Source organism: Misgurnus anguillicaudatus, chromosome 12 (genome assembly GCF_027580225.2).
Source record: "Misgurnus anguillicaudatus chromosome 12, ASM2758022v2, whole genome shotgun sequence".
Taxonomy (NCBI): domain Eukaryota; kingdom Metazoa; phylum Chordata; class Actinopteri; order Cypriniformes; family Cobitidae; genus Misgurnus; species Misgurnus anguillicaudatus.
This window is the reverse complement of record NC_073348.2, coordinates 40,380,304-40,403,134: the sequence shown is the minus strand read 5'-3', so window position 1 is coordinate 40,403,134 and position 22,831 is coordinate 40,380,304. Positions and strand designations below refer to the sequence as shown.

The window sequence follows — 22,831 nt, the reverse complement described above, 5'->3', positions numbered from 1 at the left end:
AATACATAAAACCACACACAAAAAACATTGAAATATTGTTTATATGGTAACAAAATTTTTTTTTTTAAATGCTTTTTAATGCATTTTGACTTATTAACATAAAGAGTTGTAATCCTTATGTTAAACAAATGCAAAGTGTAAAAAAAGCAGTTTAGCATGTGAAAGGAGTATTTTTGGGCCAAACTTACGCCTCCGCTTTCCAATGTTTCTTAAGTTTCTGAAAGTTTTTTTTTTAATGGGTACCTGTTTCGTGTCAGTGACCCCATATTCCTTTTATGGGCACTTCCTCCAGAACAGCACGCCCACACGTCAATCAAAGTGAGAGCGAGAACGCTCATAATCATTGTTCCTTCGAGTAGAAGTCACAGAATCACTGCACGCGACAGCTTTGTTTTATATCAAGACTCAACAATGGCATGAAAGAAGAAGAAGTTTGTTTTTGAATGTAAAGAGAAGAAAACCTTGTTCAGCTTTCCAAGTAAGTCAGCATTATGGAAACAATAAATATAGTTTGTTTACCCCGTGTAGCAGCTGAGTTTTGCATGTGTGTTTGTTTAAAGCTGATTTTTGTTCACGAGCTGCAGGCGGTAAGTAAAACTGCATCAAATGTTGGCAATCGACACGTGTTTGCTCGAGACTCGCTCCTCTCGCTGGACACCTGTGGGGATCTCGTGCTTTTCCGGAAACAATCGCTAGACCTGATCTGTCTTTTATAAATCTTATCAAACTAAAGACTCTATAGGTACTCCAAATTAACATGAGATGAGCAGAAACAGCGTGTGTTATGTGACCTTTAATAAATTCAAAAATAGTGATGACTGAAGCAAATGACTGGATCTTATAACAACAATCAAGAAATGTTAAGTGTCAGTTCAAGTATTACCATATGTCCAAAAAACAACAACAACTAAAATGTGTTTCACCTGAAGAATGTATGATGTTCAACACAACACTTCCAGAGGTTCTTGCATGCCGTCTTACTGGGAGCATCAAAGAAATATGAGGTTTCATTACACTGTGAACAAAAGAAGAAGCTCTGTGTGAACATCTGATCAGATTCTCATGTATGTCAATGTTCTCTCAGCAGAACCCTGATCGGTTCTCATTACATCAGACACATCAGGTCAGAGCTCTTATCTCAAAGCTTAAATTGGTACCCGGAGGAAACGGTTTATAGACACTTTCAAAGAATCTCACTAGAGGTTTAAACGCTGAATCAATAATGACCGAATCTCTGTATTAAACACTTCAAACCAGTTATCAGCACTGGTGGAACTTATGGATTTAACAATTATTTTATAAAGTATATGATTTTTGACTATATTTATCAGTGAGAAGAGTATGGGATCGGCAAATGACCAGAATGAAACTCGGGTCGCCGAAAGTGCGAAAGCACCACATGTCGAGGCGCTGCCCACTACACCATCAGCTCCGACAAACTATATGATTTTGATATGATTTTTTTGCTTGCTTTGACACTGACACTAGAGCTATCTAGCCAAAATGTATACTGGTAAACATGTTTATGCAAGGTAACAAGCCATGAGTCTCCATTGTGATACATTATTTGTTCAATGCATACCATTTAATTACACATTCATCATTATATTTATTATTACATGGTAACATTAAAATGGACTTACATCTCTGCCCATAACCCGCAGTTCAAACTGTGTTTCCTTGAAATATACTTTTGTAATTCTCGGCCTGAAACAAAAAGTCAGTTTTTAACATAACTCAAATCACAGAAGTACCAATATATAAATACAATATAATACATTATAATATAATGACCATTCTGTTTAAACAAACATACCAGAAATATTTCCCCACTTGTGTTTTGTTTTTGTAAACTACAACTCCAACCGGCGTCAGTCCCAGGAAATATTCCGACTGGTTTTCTCCCTATAAACAAATAAATTAAAAATCTTTAAATCTATGAGAGTTACATTTCATTAAATCTACAAAACTAAATGTGAATGAAAAGGTGTACTGCACTATAAAACATTTCTGTAGAAATTACAGTAATACTAGCAGCTGTTTGCCAGTAACTTACTGTAGATTTAAATGTATATTATTTACTGGGAACGGTTCGTTCAAAGTTAAATGTTTAATGTAACTTTGAACAAACTGTTGCCAGTAAATAATATACATTTAAATCTACAGTAAGTTACTGGAAACCAGTTGCATATTACAATTGCATAATTTTTGTGTCCAGTGAAGGATTTACTCACAAACACAGGGTGCAGGTCGACCCCGTACATCTCCAGCGTTTTAGCGAGTCCTAAATAACTCTTCTCAGCTTCAGCAGGCACCTGACCCCTGTACACAAACATCAACACATACAGTATTACATAAACACTGAACAACACACACTACAAAGAAAAAACGTAATTACATTAGGGGTTATAAACTGGATTAGCATTAACATTCCCTCACAGCAAACACTGAGGAAACACATAAACATTTGAGGTGGAAGAACAAAACAACAAAAGTATAAAGATAATCAATCAAACAAATAAACAAATCATTAAAGCTGTAAGAAAAGATTTTATTCATTAACTCATTTTCATCAGTTTAAGCATGAAACACTTTCAGAAAGTTAAGTGACGTCATGTGTAACTGTGTGTTTCATGAACTGAATAACTAGTGTCACATACCAATGAGGTCAAACCTCAAACTAACACCACTAAAGTCATGTTTATTTAACCCATTAACACTCATGCAAGAATGCTGAGGCAGACACACACAAGCTGTGTTTCCATTACAGATTAGGCAAAACTTTAGCAATATTTTTTAAATGTCAACCAAAAAATGTTGCAAAATGGCAGCGCTTCTACACTGTAAAATAAATTCGTAGAATCTAACTTACCGTAGATTTAAATTTATGTTATTTACTGGCAACGTTTTGTTCAAAGTTAAATAAACATTAAACATTTACAAGTCTTTGTCTTTACAGAGTAAAACTAAAAAAACAGCATCAAGCAAAACATTCTGGGAAACAAAATCTGAAGCAAAAAACAGAAAAAGGTTGATGATGATTTCTGGTTCCCAGAATGCTTTGCATGAGGCTGTTATTGTATAGTTTTATTCTGTAAAGATAAAGACGTGTTAATATTTAAAATGTATTTAACTTTGAACAAACTCTGGCCAGTAAATAACAAATTTAAATCTACGGTAAATTACCGGCAACCCAGCTGCAATAACATTGTAATTTCTACTGAATTTTTTTACAGTGTATTAACAGATGATGTGCGACTGAAATTGAGTTTTTCAAGTCATTTCAAACATCACATCGACTGATGTTGGTAGGTTTACTAAAATCACATCCGCCGCACTAGGCATTATTTTTGACCGAAGGAGACGTATGAGTTTTATCCAAACATTTTGGCAAGGAAAGCCCCTTACACGTAGGAACGGCAACGTATAGGTGTTTCTTGGATGTAATAGTAGATTATTTTAAATCAAAAGAGATGTGTTATCCAAACATTATACTTGGTAGCAGACAGGTATTGAGGTGTTTCTGAGAGGTTTTAGTTCATATCGCGTCATCTTCAAATAATAATTATGTGATTTACATCAGGTGACCTGAAATTGTAAATAAACTGTTTCCATTGCAGTTTTGCAAAATCATTTCTGAAATGCCTGAAAAACCACCTCGTGTTGGTGACGTGTTTCCATTGGCCGTATTTTCAATTCATAATGTCAATTTGTGCATTTTAAAGGGTAATAGAAATGCATCTAGTTTTTTTCTTAACAAGATAATAACGGTAAAATAAAACTTTACTGATCCCAGACAGAAAACTCCAGTGCAGGAAAATGTTCATACTGTACATATAATGGATGTAAATAGATGACAATTTGATTTGGTTACGCTTTAATGCATTTAACAGCTCTTATACATCACATTTAATTTAATTCAACATCTGCATCATGTCTACAATGTGACGCATTTCTGAGTGAAACAAAAATGTATGACAGGACTTGATTTTATATCCATTTAACATAAACCAGCAGCTCTGATAAACTGAGCAAAATCAGTCAAAGAGAAAAGTAACATTACGTCTCAAGTGCACACAATTAAATGCATTAAAATTCCACTCACAGACTGGAGCAGGGCGGGCGAGCGGGCGGGCGGGCGAGAAGGGTTGGGCCGGGGTGATTATTGATGCTCTTTTATAAGTGTCGGGCCCCATCATTTGCAGACACCCCAGGGACTCAAATGCATTTAAGCCATTCATTTAGTCTCTGTGTGGTGCGTGTAGCTGCATATCATTGCCTCATTCTAGCAGCTGGGACTTTTCTCCTCTGGAGTACCTTTCTAAAGATGAACCTGCTGTTCTCATCCACTAAATGATATCCATTGTGTTCACTTAATTATAAAAAAGTGCAAAATGGAAATAACAGGAAAATAATCTTTGGATTTTATCCAATACATTGAGACATATATGATGTGAACATAAGAATGTAGTAAACAGTAGATAATGGATAGCTTATATAGGCCACGCCATTCCCGAAGATACAGCACAGAGCCTTAAAGCTCAAATACCCATAATCCTCTTAAAACCACATTTATTAAACGAGGCAAATTAGGGTGAAAACGCAATTCCAAAAAAGCGCCGATGGAAATGGTAATCTGCGAGTTATTTACTAAAAAGGCGCAAATTAAATAACACAGGCGCAACAGCTGATATCCATAATGACCAACAAAATGACTCTTCTAAGAGTTCAGGGTCATAAATAATCAGAGCTGATGAGGTGCGAGTGATCTACTAACACCTGATGAGCTTGAGTTCAGCACCACACACATCACAGCTAACAAAGCCAAAGTACACTGAAAAGATCTGGAGGACATAAAATGAAGGTTTACAAGTTTTTAAAACACCTGCTATTGTGTGACTTCTCCTAGTGACTCCTCTTTTATATTCTCCAGCAAATAAAAAATAGAATGGCTTGGCATTATATGATTCTCTGGAGTTACTTGTTAAAAAAATAATGCGCTTTCTGATCTCTGCGATACCGCCTCCTATCAGCAACAATTGCAGCCATTTCAAACGCAAAATAATTTAATGATTTTTTCAGCGTTAAAAAATGGCGCAAATACCGATAATATCACACACGCAAACATAAGTAAATCACACGTGAATCATTTAAATAATCTCCTCCTATACATTTTGTGTCTGAAAGGGAAACTCCCAGAAATGCATATGCAATAAGATCAGTCCCATAAACAACTAAACCACACCATTTCAGCGCTAATTATCCACTGCTCGTCTTTAATAAATCCTGACAGTCGTTGTTTAATCCCCTTCTGGAAGGGTTTAGTAAATCTGGCACACATCAAGAACTGATTGGATCATTGTAAGTTGAACAATGTTGCTAATCACTAGCCTGGTGCTATTCCTCGTGACAGGAAGTGAAACATATTATGAGTTTACATGAATTTACATTTTTTATTACAATTACATGGCGACTTAAACCATTAAATGTGTTGTGTGTAAATTTTAGTGGCATCTAGTGGTGAGATTGCAAATTGCAACTAACAGCTCACCCCTTAATTTCAAAACGCATATGGTAGCAAGACAAACATGTCATGCCTGAGACAATGTAGGAACGAAACGTGCTGAGCAGTTTGTCCTTTTACAGCTACTGTAGAAACATGACGGCGACTTCCATGTAAGAGGACCCGCGGTGTATGTAGATAAAAACATCTCATTGTAAGGTAATAAAAAAATTCAGTTCATTATGTAAGGTCTTTATACACCACTGATAATATAGTGATGTAGATTATATTGCATTTCTGTCGAGAGTGCATTGAAATGTAGAAATGAATCTTTCCTTTCAAACACATGAACTCCTCATCAGACTCAAGCTGTCTGTAGTAGTCAAGTGGAGATTTAAATAGCTCTTTAAATCAAAAAGTGAAGAGCATCTGCGTACCAACAAGCATCCACAAATAGATGAAGATGTGATCTGATCACATGACCTCACTATTCTCCACAAAGATTTATTCTCTGAACCCATGAGTGACATCACAATAATAATCAGATTTATTCACAAACAGATTATGGATTTAATCACGAGAGAGATTCTTACATGAGAGTTTTATGAATCCGTTCAATGGCGTCCTCGTGTTCTTCTTTCTGGTCCGGGACAAAGCGATGTTCGGACACGTAACCTTGTGTGTGTTTATATGGATCATAATCTCCCAGCTCAGCTATGAAGACAAAGACACAATTCATCACAAAACTCTCATAGAAATGACAATAAACATGAAATAAAAATGTATAAATGTTAGGATTAATCCAACACTTTACTCTGATTTAATTTATATAAAATCCTATTGTTAAAATATGCACCTGCTAAACCAATAGAAGTAAAGGCCGGAGTTTGAGACATAAACAGATATGACAAATGTCACCTTTAAATGGTATATTTATTCATTAAATAATTTACCTCACAGTAATTTAGCTGTTAAAATATTCAAGAAGCCCAGATCTAAAGCATGACCATTAGGCTATAACTTTATCTATAATATCTTTATATATCTATAATCATGTTTTGTGAAAATGATTGTTTGCTGTAAGTTTTACATACATTGAATGGCAAGAGCTCCCAGTTGTGTGCTGATATCAAATGGACATGGAAGTCTTCCCTGAAGAACGTCCTGCTTAATCTGAAGAAAAAACTGATATCTAAAACACAACACAGACAGAGTCACTGTATTACAGATACACAACACTTACAGTGAAGCTGTATGATGCTTAACTGATATTATTAAAATGTCTCAATCTCAGTATAATGTGTATTTTAGTGTTACACACCTTGTTATTTCCTCTTTCAGTTGACAGGGATCTTCAGCATAAAATTTCACCCCAAAATAAAGGGTGTACGGAGGTCCAGCTGAAATAAATGAAACAACCAATAAATACATTTTTACGGTCGGTGACTTCTCTTCCGAGGGGCGCAATATCAATATATGTGTTCGGAGTGTCATGTGTGTACCATGTGCATCATGCATCATGTCAAAATATGTGTTCATTGCGTCATGTTAACCATGTGCATCATGCGTCTGGTCAAAATATGTGTTTGTTGCATCATGTTAACCATGTGCATCATGCGTCTGGTCAAAATATGTGTTTGTTGCGTCATGTGTACCATGTGCATCATGCATCATGTCCAAATATGTGTTCATTGCGTCATGTTAACCATGTGCATCATGCGTCTGGTCAAAATATGTGTTTGTTGCATCATGTTAACCATGTGCATCATGCGTCTGGTCAAAATATGTGTTTGTTGCGTCATGTGTACCATGTGCATCATGCATCATGTCCAAATATGTGTTCATTGCGTCATGTTAACCATGTGCATCATGCGTCTGGTCAAAATATGTGTTTGTTGCGTCATGTGAACCATGTGCATCATGCATAATGTCAAAATATGTGTTTGTTGCGTCTTGTGAACCATGTGCATCATGCATAATGTCAAAATATGTGTTTGTTGCGTCATGTGAACCATGTGAATCATACATAATGCCAAAATATGTGTTTGTTGTGTCATGTGAACCATGTGCATCATGCGTAATGTCAAAATATGTGTTTGGTGCATCATGTGAACCATGTGCATAATGCGTCTGGTCAAAATATATGTTCGTTGCGTCATGTGAACCATGTGCATCATGCATAACATCAAAATATGTGTTTGTTACGTCTTATGAACCATGTGCATCATGCATAACGTCAAAATATGTGTTCGGTGCATCATGTGAACCATGTGCATCATGCATCATGTCAAAATATGTGTTTGTTGCGTCTTGTAAACCATGTGCATCATGAGTTACTTTGAAATATATGTTTGTTGCGTCTTGGGAACCAGGTGCCTCATGTCAAAATATGTGTTCATTGCGTCATGTAGACCATGTGCACCATGCATCATGTCAAAATACGTGCCTGCTGCACATGCATCAAAAGGGTTTATGATAAAAGAGATGCTCACGTTCACAAAATACTCTCAATACACTCACTTAACACTAAACTCGGATTACACATCTAATTAAGCGAGTGTCTTTATTATCATAAACCCAATGGAAGCGTCTTCAGCAGGCATGTATTTTGATTCACATAAGTTTACATGACGCGCTGAACACATATTTTGATATGACGAGCCACACACATTAAAAATACACGTTGTGACGAGCTTGGCATCGTCACTGGCATGATGTAACGTGTGACTAATTGACCTTCTTCTAAAATTGAGTTGTAGTTTCACCTGTTAGTAACCACACCTGAACACCTGAGGTTACAGACAGATGTATTACAGCTTTAAAGCTCCAGCATTATAATACTGTATATCTCATTTATATTCAAACACTTATATATAATGCATTTATTTTTTCTTAGGAGGGAATTACTGATTCACAATCATATTAAAATTATCTTTCATAAAAATCAATAGTAGTTTTGTCAGGAGGTCTTATAAGAATAATTACATTGATTTCTAACAGACACAGAAGATGAAAGTTTAATCATTCAGTCGATATGTTTTCTCCTGTGGTGCAGACCGAATTAAAGACACAACACGAAATCATTCAAACTTTATAATGAAACCACTTCTTATTATTTACTTATATATTCATACTTACTTGTTATCAAATCTTTGTGTTCAGAGAGGGTTTTCGAGGGATCAAGCCAATACTGTAAATAATAGACAGAGATTTCACATACTACACGATATAAAACCCAACCCTGACACACAGATCTGTGTTATATCTCGTCACTAATAAAGTGCAGAAGTATTTTCTGATTTAGTGCATTAACCTGTTGAGATGTTCAGTCATGCAGTGATGCCCATAAAAGCTAAAATATATATCAATAAAACATGAAGTCTGAACACGTCAGTACATGCAGTCTACAATACATACATACAAACATCTGCTGCTTTACTGAAACTATATGTGAAAGTATTTACTGCTAAACTCTTCGTTCTGTTTATCTATAAATGAATCAACCTGACTTTTTTAATTCCAACTTCACCATCTGTGAATGTTTCCCTGTAAGCCCCGAATGTTTTCTTCTGTGTAATTTTTGGAGACATCATCTGGAGAATTTAAAAAACTTTACAACATAACCTTTAAAGACCTTTAAACCTTTATTTTTTTTACAGAAAATGTGTAAGTCATACTTCTATTGTCCAGCAGGTCAAAACTGTAAATGCAGCATTAATTATGGGCTCATAAATATTTAAGGGAAGTATTTTTAAAGGTGCCAAAGAATGCATTCAAATAACCTGTTAAATTGTGTTAAAAAGATGATCCAGAGATGTCTAGATTTGTCTTTAGATTGAAATGGTCTATTATTACCTTATTTGAAAGGGTCATGAATATTAATGTTGAGCTCTGCTCTGATTGGCTGTTTCTCCTTCGGTAGCTCTGTGTGTGTGTAAACAGATCTTATGTTTGAGTCTGTATCAGATTTTGAGGAATAATCAATTGTTTGATTTCTCATTAATACAATTATCTAATCAACCAATCACATGGCAGTTGCTTCAATGCATTTAGGGGTGTGGTCCTGGTCAAGACAATCTCCTGAACTCCAAACTGAATATCAGAATGGGAAAGAAAGGGGATTTAAGCAATTTTGAGCGTGGCATGGTTGTTGGTGCCAGATGGGCCGGTCAGGGTATTTCATAATCTGCTCAGTTACTGGGATTTTCACGCACAACCATTTCTAGGGTTTACAAAGAATGGTGTGAAAACGGAGAAGCATCCAGTATGTGGCAGTCCTGTGGGGGAAAATGCCTTGTTGATGCTAGAGGTCAGAGGAGAATGAGCCGACTGATTCAAGAGCAACTTTGACTAAAATAACCACTCGTTACAACCGAGGTATGCAGCAAAGCATTTGTGAAGCCACAACACGCACAACCTTGAGGTGGATGGGCTACAACAGCAGAAAACCCCACCGGGTACCACTCATCTCCACTACTACCCTCAGTGCCAATTGGGCATCATTTAAAGCATTGTTTCTGACCATGTCCATCCCTTTATGACCACCATGTACTCATCCTCTGATGGCTACTTCCAGCAGGATAATGCACCATGTCACAAAACTCAAATCATTTCAAATTTGTTTCTTGAACATGACAATGAGTTCACTGTACTAAAAATGGCCCCCACAGTCACCAGATCTCAACCCAATAGAGCATTTTTGGGATGTGGTGGAACGGGAGCTTCGTGCCCTGGATGTGCATCCCACAAATCTCCATCAACTGCAAGATGCTTTCCTATTAATATGGGCCAACATTTCTAAAGAATGCTTTCAGCACCTTGTTGAATCAATGCCACGTAGAATTAAGGCAGTTCTGAAGGCTAAAGGGGGTCAAACACAGTATTAGTATGGTGTTCCTAATAATCCTCAGTGTATTTGTGCACATAAGAATACAATAATAAGACTATTCTTAGATTACTTTAAATAAGTGAGTAACATATGAGACGTTTTACTGCACACTTTGAACAGAAATAATATAACTTCACAAAACATGCATATGAACAGACACAAACAACAGAAAGTGTGTGTGTGTCTGTCAGTGTCTATGTGTAGACGGGAACAGGATTAAGACTGTGTGTGATTAAATTAGAGTAAGTTAATTGAATCTGTGAGTCTCATCTAATAATCACATTACCGCAGATGGTGTGTGTGTGTGTGTGTGTGTGTGTGTGTGTGTGTGTGTGTGTGTGTGTGTGTGTGTGTGTGTGTGTTTGTCTGTGTGTGTGTGTTTACTCAGCTCAATGTTATGGAAATGAACAACTCAGATTCTCAACAGGGAAATTTTAATGAGACGAAACAAAATCCATGGCAGGTGAAACTCTCTTTGTGATTTAAACAAACTAACAAGCGACGCTCCGAGTCATATTAGACACCTGAATATTATATTACATTTGATCAGTATGTGCATTCCCTGGGTTTGATCCCATTGTTGTCAAGATTTTTTATGTAAGTTTATTTGCTCCCAAATATGTTAGACAAGAATTCTCATTCAATTCTGTACCTTACAATTATATGAAACATCTATGAGTCAAGAACGCACATCAACCACACCTGCACTGAAGACATACTGATGCTTGCATGTAAATGACATTTTTATCTCTTTTCTCTTTAAAGCATAATCATCACTCATACCTTTGAGAGATTTGTGTAAATGTGAGCTACGGCCCGCCTCTCGCCCATTGCAGGATCAGTAATAAATCAAAAGTCATGGGACAGGGCCCAGAAGGCATTGCGGGAAACACCTCTCTCATTGGTCGAGCTTATGAGCTAATTGCTGTTGTGGCTTTTTCACAAGTTTGCACTTTGCCTTACCCAAAATCTGCCCTGAAGGTAAAGCTAATCACCCCTTACTTCAGTCTTCACCCTTCTGTTAGCATGTCAAAGGTCAAGCTGCTTTTGGGATCTCATGACCACACTGTAGAAAGACAAACTATTCGGCAAACTTTCTTAAAGGAACAGTTCACTCTCAGGTCACAAACCTGCCTGACTAATGACTTTTTATCAAACAGGTGCTAAAAAGTTTGATCAATTTGAACTCATGTGACGAATATTTCTTCATATAACTTAGCATAGAGTTTGTGTGTATTTAAATTAGACATTTCAGAAAACAATCATTTCAAACTGGAGTTCAGTACACAAAAGCTATCGCATGGCTTCAATATATTACAGAGCAGAAATCATATGGACAAAAAAAAAAAAATGTAAATATGTAAAAAAAAAATACATTTCTTTGGCCAAAAATATGTTTTTAATATATGCTAAATACATTATGTAGAAAGTAAAGCTTCATTTGAAAATATATTTAGTTTAAACCTTCATATATTAAAGTTCTTATCAGTTCTTATTCTGTGATAAAGCTTAAAAAAATAAAAATATTCAGGTGCAAAGAATTGTGGGTATTCCTTACAACATGTGCAAATAAATGTAAGTAAATTTTACTTAGATTTTTTAGTTTAATGGATTTAATATTTTTAAGTAAAATGAACTAAGATTTTTTACTTGAACCTGCTAAAGTTTTTGATTAAAATGTACTTAATTATTTTAGGACTATGTGCAGTAACTATAAAACAGTTAAATAATACAAGAAAATATCTAATAAGACTTACTATTCCCACACAGTTCATTTTTTACATGAATTAATTGTGTATTTATCATCATTTTATTAGGAAAATCTAGTTCTCAATAAATGTTAATATTATTATGTAGAAATTATAAGAGTTAATCTAATATATATTATTACACCAAAAAGTTCGTTTTTACAATGTATACAATGTTTCCTACAAATAATAAAAAATTTTGATTCACTCACCGTCTGATGACTGCGGTCGCAATAGCGAAGCCCGAAATATTCGGTTTCAGCGAGATTGACGTGACTGAACACATAATCCAGCAGAACAGAACCCTTGGTTGATTTCTGTAAAGAGATTAAATAAATCAATGTAGCTCCTGTAGGTCGACTGATAAAGCAAGACAGATCTCATGGGTTTGATTCCCAGTAACACACAACTGTTAAAAATGTCTGTAGAAATTACAGTATTACTGTCAGCTGTTTGCCAGTAACTTACTGTAGATTTAAATGTAGGTTATTTACTTACAATAGTTTGTTCAAGTTACATTTAACATTAAGAAGTCTTTATCTTTACAGAATAAAACTAAAATAACAGCCTCATGCAAAGCATTCTGGGAACCAACATCTGAAGAAAAAACAGAAAAAGGTTTATGAGGATTTCTGCTTCCCAGAATGCTTTGCATGTTATTTTATAGTTTAAAGACTTGTTATACTTGCATGTTATAAGATAAAGACTTGTTAATGTTTCATGTTCATTTAACTTTAAACAAACTGTTGGCAGTAAATTACATACATTTAAGTCTACAGTAAGTTACTGGAAAACAGCTGTTGCTTTGGATAAAAGTATCTGGTAAAATGAAAATCATAAATGCACACAATATTTACAGGAATATTAGTTGGTGTTAATTTGTCTTCAACCTGAAATAATTCTTAGATTATCAGATTTCTTCTTTCTATTCTTCTCAGTGGAGCTGAAACAGGTTTGTATTTGCATACAGGTCCAGATGTATTCTTTGTATTTTCGATTGTGCCTATTATTAACAGACAGTACGTTTACCAAATAATCTGTTTGTAACAGTAATGATATTGATGGCTCCTTCATGTTAACACCTTAATTAATATGATCGAGGTCGATCAGATGCAAATTTCAATCATTTTGAAAGTGGTTGTGTAGTCCGATCTGTGATCCAATCATCAGGAGAAAAGTATGCATGTAAACGTGTGAATTGTATTATTTTCTCAATCAAATGCAAAAATATCTTTTATGCTTAAGTTTGCGTCTTATATTTACCTTTTATTTACGTACCACATGATACATGTCAAAGAAACATGCAATAGCAAGGCAATGGCAACACACATTATTAAGGTAATGAGGTCACGTGCTGTACATTCTGCAGCGTTTACGTCTTTTACATTACATAAAGAAATACAATTATTTCTATATTATACCACGGGTCTGTTGAATGCTGTATTCTGATTGGTTGAGAAATGTTCCGTGGGTATGCATTCATTTCTGATAACCGCACACCTAACTTGTCCAGAGTAATGTTTGTGGTAACCGTGGTATAAGTGGAATAATTGACTCCGGTCCTTTGAATTATTTGAAAATAATGCACACCAGCGGTGTAACGGCACTCCGCGCATTGCACCTTGGGTGTGCATTATTTTCTTACAATTCAATGGTCCGTCGTCAATTATTCCTTACTTATTGTTGTTATCTGAAAACTTCTTAAGAACAACTTTCTCCAACTTAACTTTGATTTTGTACATTTATCCAGAGATAAACTCGACGAGAGATGCTGTGCACTGTGTTGCCAAGTCCTCTGCTTTTTGGTGGAGTTAAAACGTTTAAACTGTTTCAGTGAGTTGATTTATTTCTGTGGGTTAAAGATGAAAGGATTTCGTTCATTAGTTGGTATTTTGTCTGTGAATAGTCATTGGGATGTGTTTGGGCAAATTTTGAATGTCCATTGGGTTGGTTTTGATACACAAATCTGGCAATCCTGGCTGTGAGTTTGCGCAGACATTTGATTTGGATTATATAGTGTGTACATGTAAACAATCAGATTGCAATGTTTAGGGTGCATGTAAACGGTACTGCCGTAACCTGCAATCGGATTTAATTCAGTGAATGTAAACATAGCCAGTGTGTGTTTCTATTTATAATATTTGTGTCTTTGGTCCTTGATTTAATATGGGAAACTCTTAAGTAACTCTCAAATCATCCATGTGATTGATGACCATGTTAAAACTAGCTGAAAACCAATCAGTATTGCTTATATCGACTTTAATACCTTCATGCTTTATATCATGAATATTTAATGTATCTCAATGGTTTTGATACTCTAGTAAAGAGGTTAAATCAGTGACTATCTTGACTAGCACAGTGAAATTCTTGCAGTCTACCACCAATCAAAATTTACTATGGTAATAAATCTTCAGTATTTGTGCAGCTTCCACGTATGACACACTAAAGCTCATATGACTCTCCGGTGAGTTTCTCGCCTCTGGGAATGTGTGTGTGTGTGTGTGTGTGTGTGTGTGTTTTGTAAAGACTTGGCGTGTATTCAGTGTTCGGTTGTTTTTTACACAGACGTATGTCATAATTTCTCCTCTTACACACTTCAGGCTGAAACCAACAATACAAACTTCAAATGACAATCTGAAACTCTATATACACCAGCGAACACACAAGACAAAACATCACAGATTAAATCTCTTTATTTTCTGTTTCTTCTGGTAAGCAATGAGATTAAATTAAGAGAAAATGGAAACAAATAAACACAAGTCTTTAGCTTTTAAGATGTTATTTGTGTTATCTTCAAAGCAACATTGATACATCACTGAAACAAGTGCCATTTCCATAAAGATTACAAAGAAAAATCTCATTTCATGATAACTCATTTTGTCAGAAACTGTGGTTACCGTACAACATTTTGAAAAAAGACTCATGTAGCGAAAGAAAAAGATCTCAAAAAATCTCATGTTCCAACACTGCTGATGCCCACTGGCATAATATCTATCAAAGGTCCACAAGAAGAGAAACACGGCTACGGCCTTTACCGGGGGAAAAAACCTCATTGTACGTGACCCCTGATGTCAGCGTCGTAACTCAAATCCCAAAAGCCCGACGGGAGGAGAGGTGAATATGACAAACCACAAAAACACTGCCTTTTCTCTAAAGGTTCCTGGCAGAACCTGACACTGACACACTCCTGTTAACCAGCGCTACAGATCCTCCTAAAAAACATGTTCTCCACATTCCTGCCATATCTGTCGTCCTGATAAGACTTTCTGATGTTCAGGATGGGAATGTTCAAATAACAGGGGAGAGAGAAATGAATAGAGAGGAAATGAATTTCCTCATGTTGAGAATTTTTGGCATTGGTGATGATCCCACCTGGATAGAAATGAGAGTTTGCCGGGGCAGCTTCTTTTGTTTTGTTGGGAATGAAACATAAGCTGCTATATGGTATTTAATGCCCAAATCTTAAGACCAAGATAGGCCTTCATATGCATTATCAAATGTCCAGATACAAAATGTTGAAATTTTATGTGATAGCACATTGCATTGTGGGACACTATAATGTTCAGGAACATTTAAATATTTATGCATATGAAAAATTCTGGGAATTTTGGGAACTTTCCATGAAAATTTCACAGGAATATATGGGACCACAGATGAAGATGAGTCAGATGTCGAGGAAGCTATTTTTTGTATGTGAATTTTACGAATAATTTCCTTTAATTCCTTAAGTTTTTAACTTGGAATATTTCCAAAATATAAATAATATGAACAATAAAGTAGTATAGCATTCTACAAATGATCTTTGTTAATAAATAACTAGCACAATATAAATGCTAATAAACTAAGATTGATTTCTTTAGGTCACGTGACCTTCTTTAGCCGTTTCAGGCTGTCAATAAGATAAATGCATGAAATGTTTGGAAACGAGAGATTAATCCTGAAGATTTGTCTTTAGGATGTAGAAGTGAAACACAGGTATGTGTCTGATAACAGCAGTTCATTAAGTTAAAGACGAGCTGTGTTATTATGGTCAATAGGGCACAAAGAAGATGAACTAACCTAGTCACCTACAAACACACAAGCTGGAAGAAAAAGACACACAATGAGCACTTATAAAGACTCTCTCTCCCTTAATACCTCACACTCATTATATTAGAAAGAAAATTGTCCAGCTATACACTCTAAAAAAACAAACGGTGCTATATAGAACCAAAACTATTGATTTGAATCGTGGCCATGGGGGAGCCGTTTTTGGTGCCATGTGGCACCGGTGAAGCACCGGTGAAGCACCTGTGTAGAACCAGATGGGGGCCATATAGCACCACATATGGTTCTGCATAGCACTATGCGGTTCTGCACAGGTGCTTCACCGGTGGTATATGGCACTAAAAACGGTTCTTCTATGGTTGCGAGCAAAGAGCCACTTTTGGTGCTATATAGCACCGTTTGTTTTTAGAGTGTAGTTCATGTGTTACAAAATGCAATTAAGCGAATATTAACATAATATTAACAAAGATTTAATGTAAAACAAATGAAGACTTTGCCGAGATTAACCTCAAATATCAGAAGAGATCCCAACAATACCTGCTTGAATGTATGACAGCTAAATCTCCAACCCATTCTCACCCCATGGCGTCAATATTTGACGCACTTGACCATGCGTCAATATGTGACGCGGAGGGTTACCTTTCGCATCATTTTTTGACGAACTGGGGACTTCAATACTATTATGTCCGTTGCATTCTCTTTCCTATTTTCTTACCATTTTCGCGTCGGTTTAGGGTTAGATTTACATAATGACATCCCTACCCAAACCTAACTCTAACCCCAACGCCAGGTGACAACTGTCGTACCTAACTCTAACCCCAACGCCAGGTGACAACTGTTTAATTTCGCGTAATCTAACCCTAAACCGACGCGAAAATGGTAAGAAAATAGGAAAGAGAATGCAACGGACGTAATAGTATTGAAGTCCCCAGTTTGTCAAAAAATGACGCGAAAGGTAACCCTCCGCGTCACATATTGACGCATGGTCAAGTGCGTCAAATATTGACGCCATGGGGTGAGAATGGGTTGAAATCTCTCATCAAAACTCAGAGATAGAGAGATACAGTCGATCTGAGTTATGATCACTGTAATTTTACAGTACGGTTCTGGCAACACGGTTCCCAGCAAATTACTGTATTTTGATTCACAGCATTGTACTCTAATCCAATATAAAGCACAAAAAGCAAGTTACTGTATTTTGATTCACAGCATTGCACTGTAATCCAATACAAAGCACACAAAGCAAGTTACTGTATTTTGATTCACAGCATTGTATTGTAATCCCATGTAAAGCACAAACAAAGCAAGTTACTGTATTTTGATTCACAGCATTGTACTGTAATGCAATATAAAGCACACAAAGCAAGATACTATATTTTGATTCACAGCATTGTACAGTAATCCAATACAAAGCACACAAAGCAAGTTACTGTATTTTGATTCACAGCATCGTACTGTAATCCAATATAAAGCACACAAAGCAAGTTACTGTATTTTGATTCACAGCATCGTACTGTAATCCAATATAAGCACACAAAGCAAGTTACTGTATTTTGATTCACAGCATCGTACTGTAATCCAATATAAAGCACACAAAGCAAGATACTATATTTTGATTCACAGCATTGTACAGTAATCCAATACAAAGCACACAAAGCAAGTTACTGTATTTTGATTCACAGCATCGTACTGTAATCCAATATAAAGCACACAAAGCAAGTTACTGTATTTTGATTCACAGCATCGTACTGTAATCCAATATAAGCACACAAAGCAAGTTACTGTATTTTGATTCACAGCATCGTACTGTAATCCAATATAAAGCACACAAAGCAAGATACTATATTTTGATTCACAGCATCGTACTGTAATCCAATATAAAGCACACAAAGCAAGATACTATATTTTGATTCACAGCATCGTACTGTAATCCAATATAAAGCACACAAAGCAAGATACTATATTTTGATTCACAGCATTGTACAGTAATCCAATACAAAGCACACAAAGCAAGTTACTGTATTTTGATTCACAGCATCGTACTGTAATCCAATATAAAGCACACAAAGCAAGTTACTGTATTTTGATTCACAGCATCGTACTGTAATCCAATATAAGCACACAAAGCAAGTTACTGTATTTTGATTCACAGCATCGTACTGTAATCCAATATAAAGCACAAACAAAGCAAGTTACTGTATTTTGATTCACAGCATTGTCATCCAATATAAAGCACACAAAGCAAGATACTATATTTTGATTCACAACATTGTACTGTAATCCAATATAAAGAGCACAAAGCAAGTTACTGTATTTTGATTCACAGCATTGTACTTTAATCCAATATAAAGCACACAAAGCAAGTTACTGTATTTTGATTCACAGCATTGTAATCCAATATAAAGCACACAAAGCAAGTTACTGTATTTTGATTCACAGCATTGTAATCCAATATAAAGCACACAAAGCAAGATACTGTATTTTGATTCACAGCATTAAAATGTACTACAATATAAAGCACACAAAGCAAGTTATTGTATAACTTAAAACTGTACTGTAATGCAATTTACTGTATTTTTACAGCATTTAATTTTATTATACTATTGGATTATGTATAGTATCTAATTTAAAAATACATTTATATACTCTTATATATTTTAACTATTGTACATGTTATTAATATTATATTTTATTAATATCATACATTCCATAATGTGTAGTCAGTATCATAAAATATTTAGGTTCATATTGAATCAATAAATCAATCAACTGAAGTCACTTGAAGACAAAAGGTGTGCGTTAAACACACTGAAACACAAAAGCCAAAACCCCGATGATCATTTGTCATTGTGTGTGTGATGATGTTGTGTGTGATGTTTTGGTGTGTGAGGGTTAATAGTTGATTTAAAACATCTTTGAAACAATGAACTCCCGTCTGTCGTCTGTATGGCAGTTCAATCATCAGATGGATGAGATCTGACCATCTGCTCCAGTCTGTTATATGGGTGTGGCAGTGGTCACACAGGCCTTGTGTGTGTGTTGTGTGTGTGTTTGTGTGCAGATCTACCATTAGCAGATGTGTCTTCACACCCAAGAGACTCTAAAGTGCTGGTGAAGATGTCCATGTCACGGTTCACACCAAAATCAAATAAATGATAGTTTGCTTTAGGAAAGTTACATTTTTGGAAGCCTATTCTTCATTGTGACAAATAATTCATTACTATCTAACATATTGATCTAAACACAATGCATAAAATCTTACTGTGATAAAAAGTAATAATGTTATTTAAATTGTAATAATATATTTAAACAGCAGGGTACATACAGTATCTGTTCTCTTGCCTCTGATTTATTTGAAAACATTCACAGTAATAAGAATCATCATTAAATCAATTTAATGAGAATAACAAAATGAGTGGTGAATATAATACACCGTTATGCATTAAGTAAAACATTATCCTATATGTCTGTCTCCACAATGAACACAAAGACAGAGCTCACACACAAGTACTGTAGAGATAATCTTTGATGATTGAATGATTTGATGATTAAAACTATGCTGGAAACGTCTGAAACCCCTCGTGTGATGCTGACACAGACCCTCCCAGTTTCCATAGTTACACAAAAATAAAGACAAAGATGCGAGGGGTGGAGCTGTACCAGTTTACAGCGCCTGTGTTCTCAACAGAAATTTACTGACAAGCACGGTCTTGAGCTCACAAAAAAAAAAACTAAACGCTTAACCAGTTATTTTTACAAGCGGTAAACACCCTGAAAGAAAAACACTTAAATTGTACCTATAGACATACCATAATACTGCAAGGTACTTCAAAGAAAACCGCGGTAACAAGAGAAAAAACTCTGATACTCTTTGTGAGGCAATACATGCGTGTGAGAGACATACAGTATAATCACTATGTCCCATCAGAATGCAAAAAACATAGTATTACCATAGTACAATGTATAATTCAAACACAAAGCTGGAAAAAAATCCATCAACATGGATAAGAAGGGCAACAGACACACACTAATAATGATCAGAGGAAATGAACTGAACATAACAACATCTACTTCATTCAAAGACTTCACATAAACAAACACACAAATAATCAAACACACAAATAAACACTGACAACAGTGAGTAAATCAAGTAAATCAAACTCTAAAAATAGCACAGATGAGAGCACAAGTTTCTCTGAAACTAACACAGTCTCACCCCAAGATTTAAGAGAACAAAATAACATAAGAAGGAAGAAACAATCGTGTTTAAGACTCATGATATGTTATTATCATGTACAGAGCTCTTATTACAACCGGTAACACGAAATTATGTACCTATAGTCACGTCAATTTGTGAGTCTTTTCCGTGACACTGACATGTTTTTTCTCCTTTTTGCGTGAACATGTCAAGCATTGTCATGTATTGGTTACTCAACTGTTTTGTCCTATTTTCAAACCATTGTCGCTTCGGTTTAGGGTTAGATTTGGTGTTTGCATTAAGTATTGGTTTCAACTTTTTTCATGATTTTTTTTACATTTTCTGATTTTTAAACCATTGTCGCCTGGCATTAGGGTTAGAGTTGGGTTTGGGTAAGGATGTCATTGTATGTAAATCTAACCCTAAACTGAAGCGACAATGCACTGAAAAAAATGATTCATTGAATTTAATCAATCCTTTAAGGCAAGTGGCTGCAATAAACCCATTTAAGCCACATTTGAACAAAAGTTTTATATTTTACTTTAGGTTACTAATCTTTTTTGTTTAAATGTAGCTTAAATAAATTGATTGCAACCACTTACCTTAAAAAAATTGATTAAATTCAATGAATCATTTTTTTCAGTGTGGTAAGAAAATAGCACAAAACAGTAACAAATACGTGACAATGACAAGTTAACAGAAATGCGTGACATGTTTACGGAAAAAGGCGGAAAAACAGAAAAGACTCACAAATTTACCTGACTATAGGTACATAATTTCATGATACTGGGTTGCTTATTATGCCGACACACTGAAAAAATGATTCATTGAATTTAATCAATTTATTTAAGGTAAGTGGTTGCAATCAATTTATTTAAGCTACATTTAAACAAAAGTTTTATATTTTATTTTACTTTACTAATTTCTTTTGTTTAAATGTAGCTTAAATAAATTGATTGCAACCACTTACCTTAAAAAAATTGATTAAATCCAATGAATCATTTTTTCAGTGCATAAATACAGTTTTACATTCTACTGCACCTTTAAGTGTTTCCCTAGGGAATCAAAATCTTTGCGAGTCTTTAAACAGAAAAGAGGTTTAAAATAAGACTCTGAATTTAATAATAATTCATTTGCAGCTTTGTTAAAAATGCCCTGAAGATTGACATATTTCAGCTGGAATGAGTGAAATCCCTAAATCTAAAATCCTTAACTCAACCTTGAATTCACCCAACCCAGTATCACAAAATGACATACCTATAGTCATGTAAATAAATATAGTCACGTTTTTCCGAGGTTTTATGGGATCGTATCACGTATTTCTGTTTACTCGCTATTGTCACTTATTGGTTACTCAAATGTTTTGTGCTATTTTCTTACCATTTTCACTTCGGTTTAGAGTTAGATTTACATACAATGACATCCTTACCCAACCCAACTCTAACCCTAACACCAGGCAACAATCAGAAAATATACATTTAAAAAAAAAAAATAGTATAAACCAATGTATAAAGTGACATTCTAATGCAAACACAAAATCTAACCCTAAACCGTAGAAAATAGGACAAAACAGTTGAGTAACCAATACGTGACAATAACACGTAAACAGAAATACGTGATCCGGAAAAACGTGACAGTGTCACAGAAAAGAATCACAAATTTACGTGACTAGGTACATAATTTCCTGATACAGGGTTGATTCAACATATGAGGAAACTTCAGAAACTTTAATGATGAAATAATGTTTGCAAAACTACAAACTGATCCAGGTACAGCTTTTAGCATCACACAACTCCATGTTTAGATACTAAATGTGGAAAATCGTTCAGCCGAGCGAGTGAACTAAGAGTGACAAAGTGACGAGAATATATTGAACTTTTCTTTAACATCTAAACCAAATAATGGGTAATTTCAACAGTGTTGGGTTAAAATGACAATGGGTTGTAATTTCACCTATGCTGGGTTGCTTCAACCCCAAATGCTTGGTTGTTTTAACCCATTGTTAGAGGGTCATTTAAAGCAACCCTTGAGTGGATTAGTGATGTCAATTTGAAGAACAGTTTAATCATTAAATAACTATACTGATGTGTGTTCATTGCAGTGAATATTTCTGGAATGTGTCGATATAAAAACAGATCTTGATCCGTGATGATTCAGTATTTGACAAGAGAGATTATGTTCCTCTTCGTGAGGAAAGAAAGTTGCTGATGCACAGCAGATGCCAGTGTTAGTTTAAATACCTGTGAAATCCTCTGACCTCAGTTCACACCCCAACATAATAACACATCTCATCTTCACTTTTCACTTTCTCTATGACTGGTTTACAGGAGGCTGTAGGTTTGATTCTTTGTTAAACAGCCTGACATTTCACCTACTGAGTTCAGCAAGTAAATACCTGCTTTGACCGACATCAGAACGAACAGTAAGTGTGTTTGATAAACCTATAA

At 35.3% G+C, this 22,831-nt stretch overlaps 1 protein-coding gene across 1 annotated transcript in view; it reads right to left on the bottom strand.

The window, feature by feature from the left end:
- The window catches only part of epb41l4a (erythrocyte membrane protein band 4.1 like 4A), a 36,526-nt gene that overhangs the window by 9,381 nt on the left and 4,314 nt on the right, over positions 1-22,831 (bottom strand). The window contains exons 2-10 of the mRNA XM_055207388.2: positions 12,352-12,456; positions 8,642-8,693; positions 6,825-6,903; positions 6,598-6,695; positions 6,097-6,217; positions 2,235-2,322; positions 1,817-1,905; positions 1,644-1,707; positions 924-1,015 (exon numbers count right to left, since the gene is read on the bottom strand). Of these exons, the coding sequence (XP_055063363.2) occupies positions 924-1,015; positions 1,644-1,707; positions 1,817-1,905; positions 2,235-2,322; positions 6,097-6,217; positions 6,598-6,695; positions 6,825-6,903; positions 8,642-8,693; positions 12,352-12,456 (788 nt within the window). The remainder of the gene's footprint in view (positions 1-923; positions 1,016-1,643; positions 1,708-1,816; positions 1,906-2,234; positions 2,323-6,096; positions 6,218-6,597; positions 6,696-6,824; positions 6,904-8,641; positions 8,694-12,351; positions 12,457-22,831) is intronic.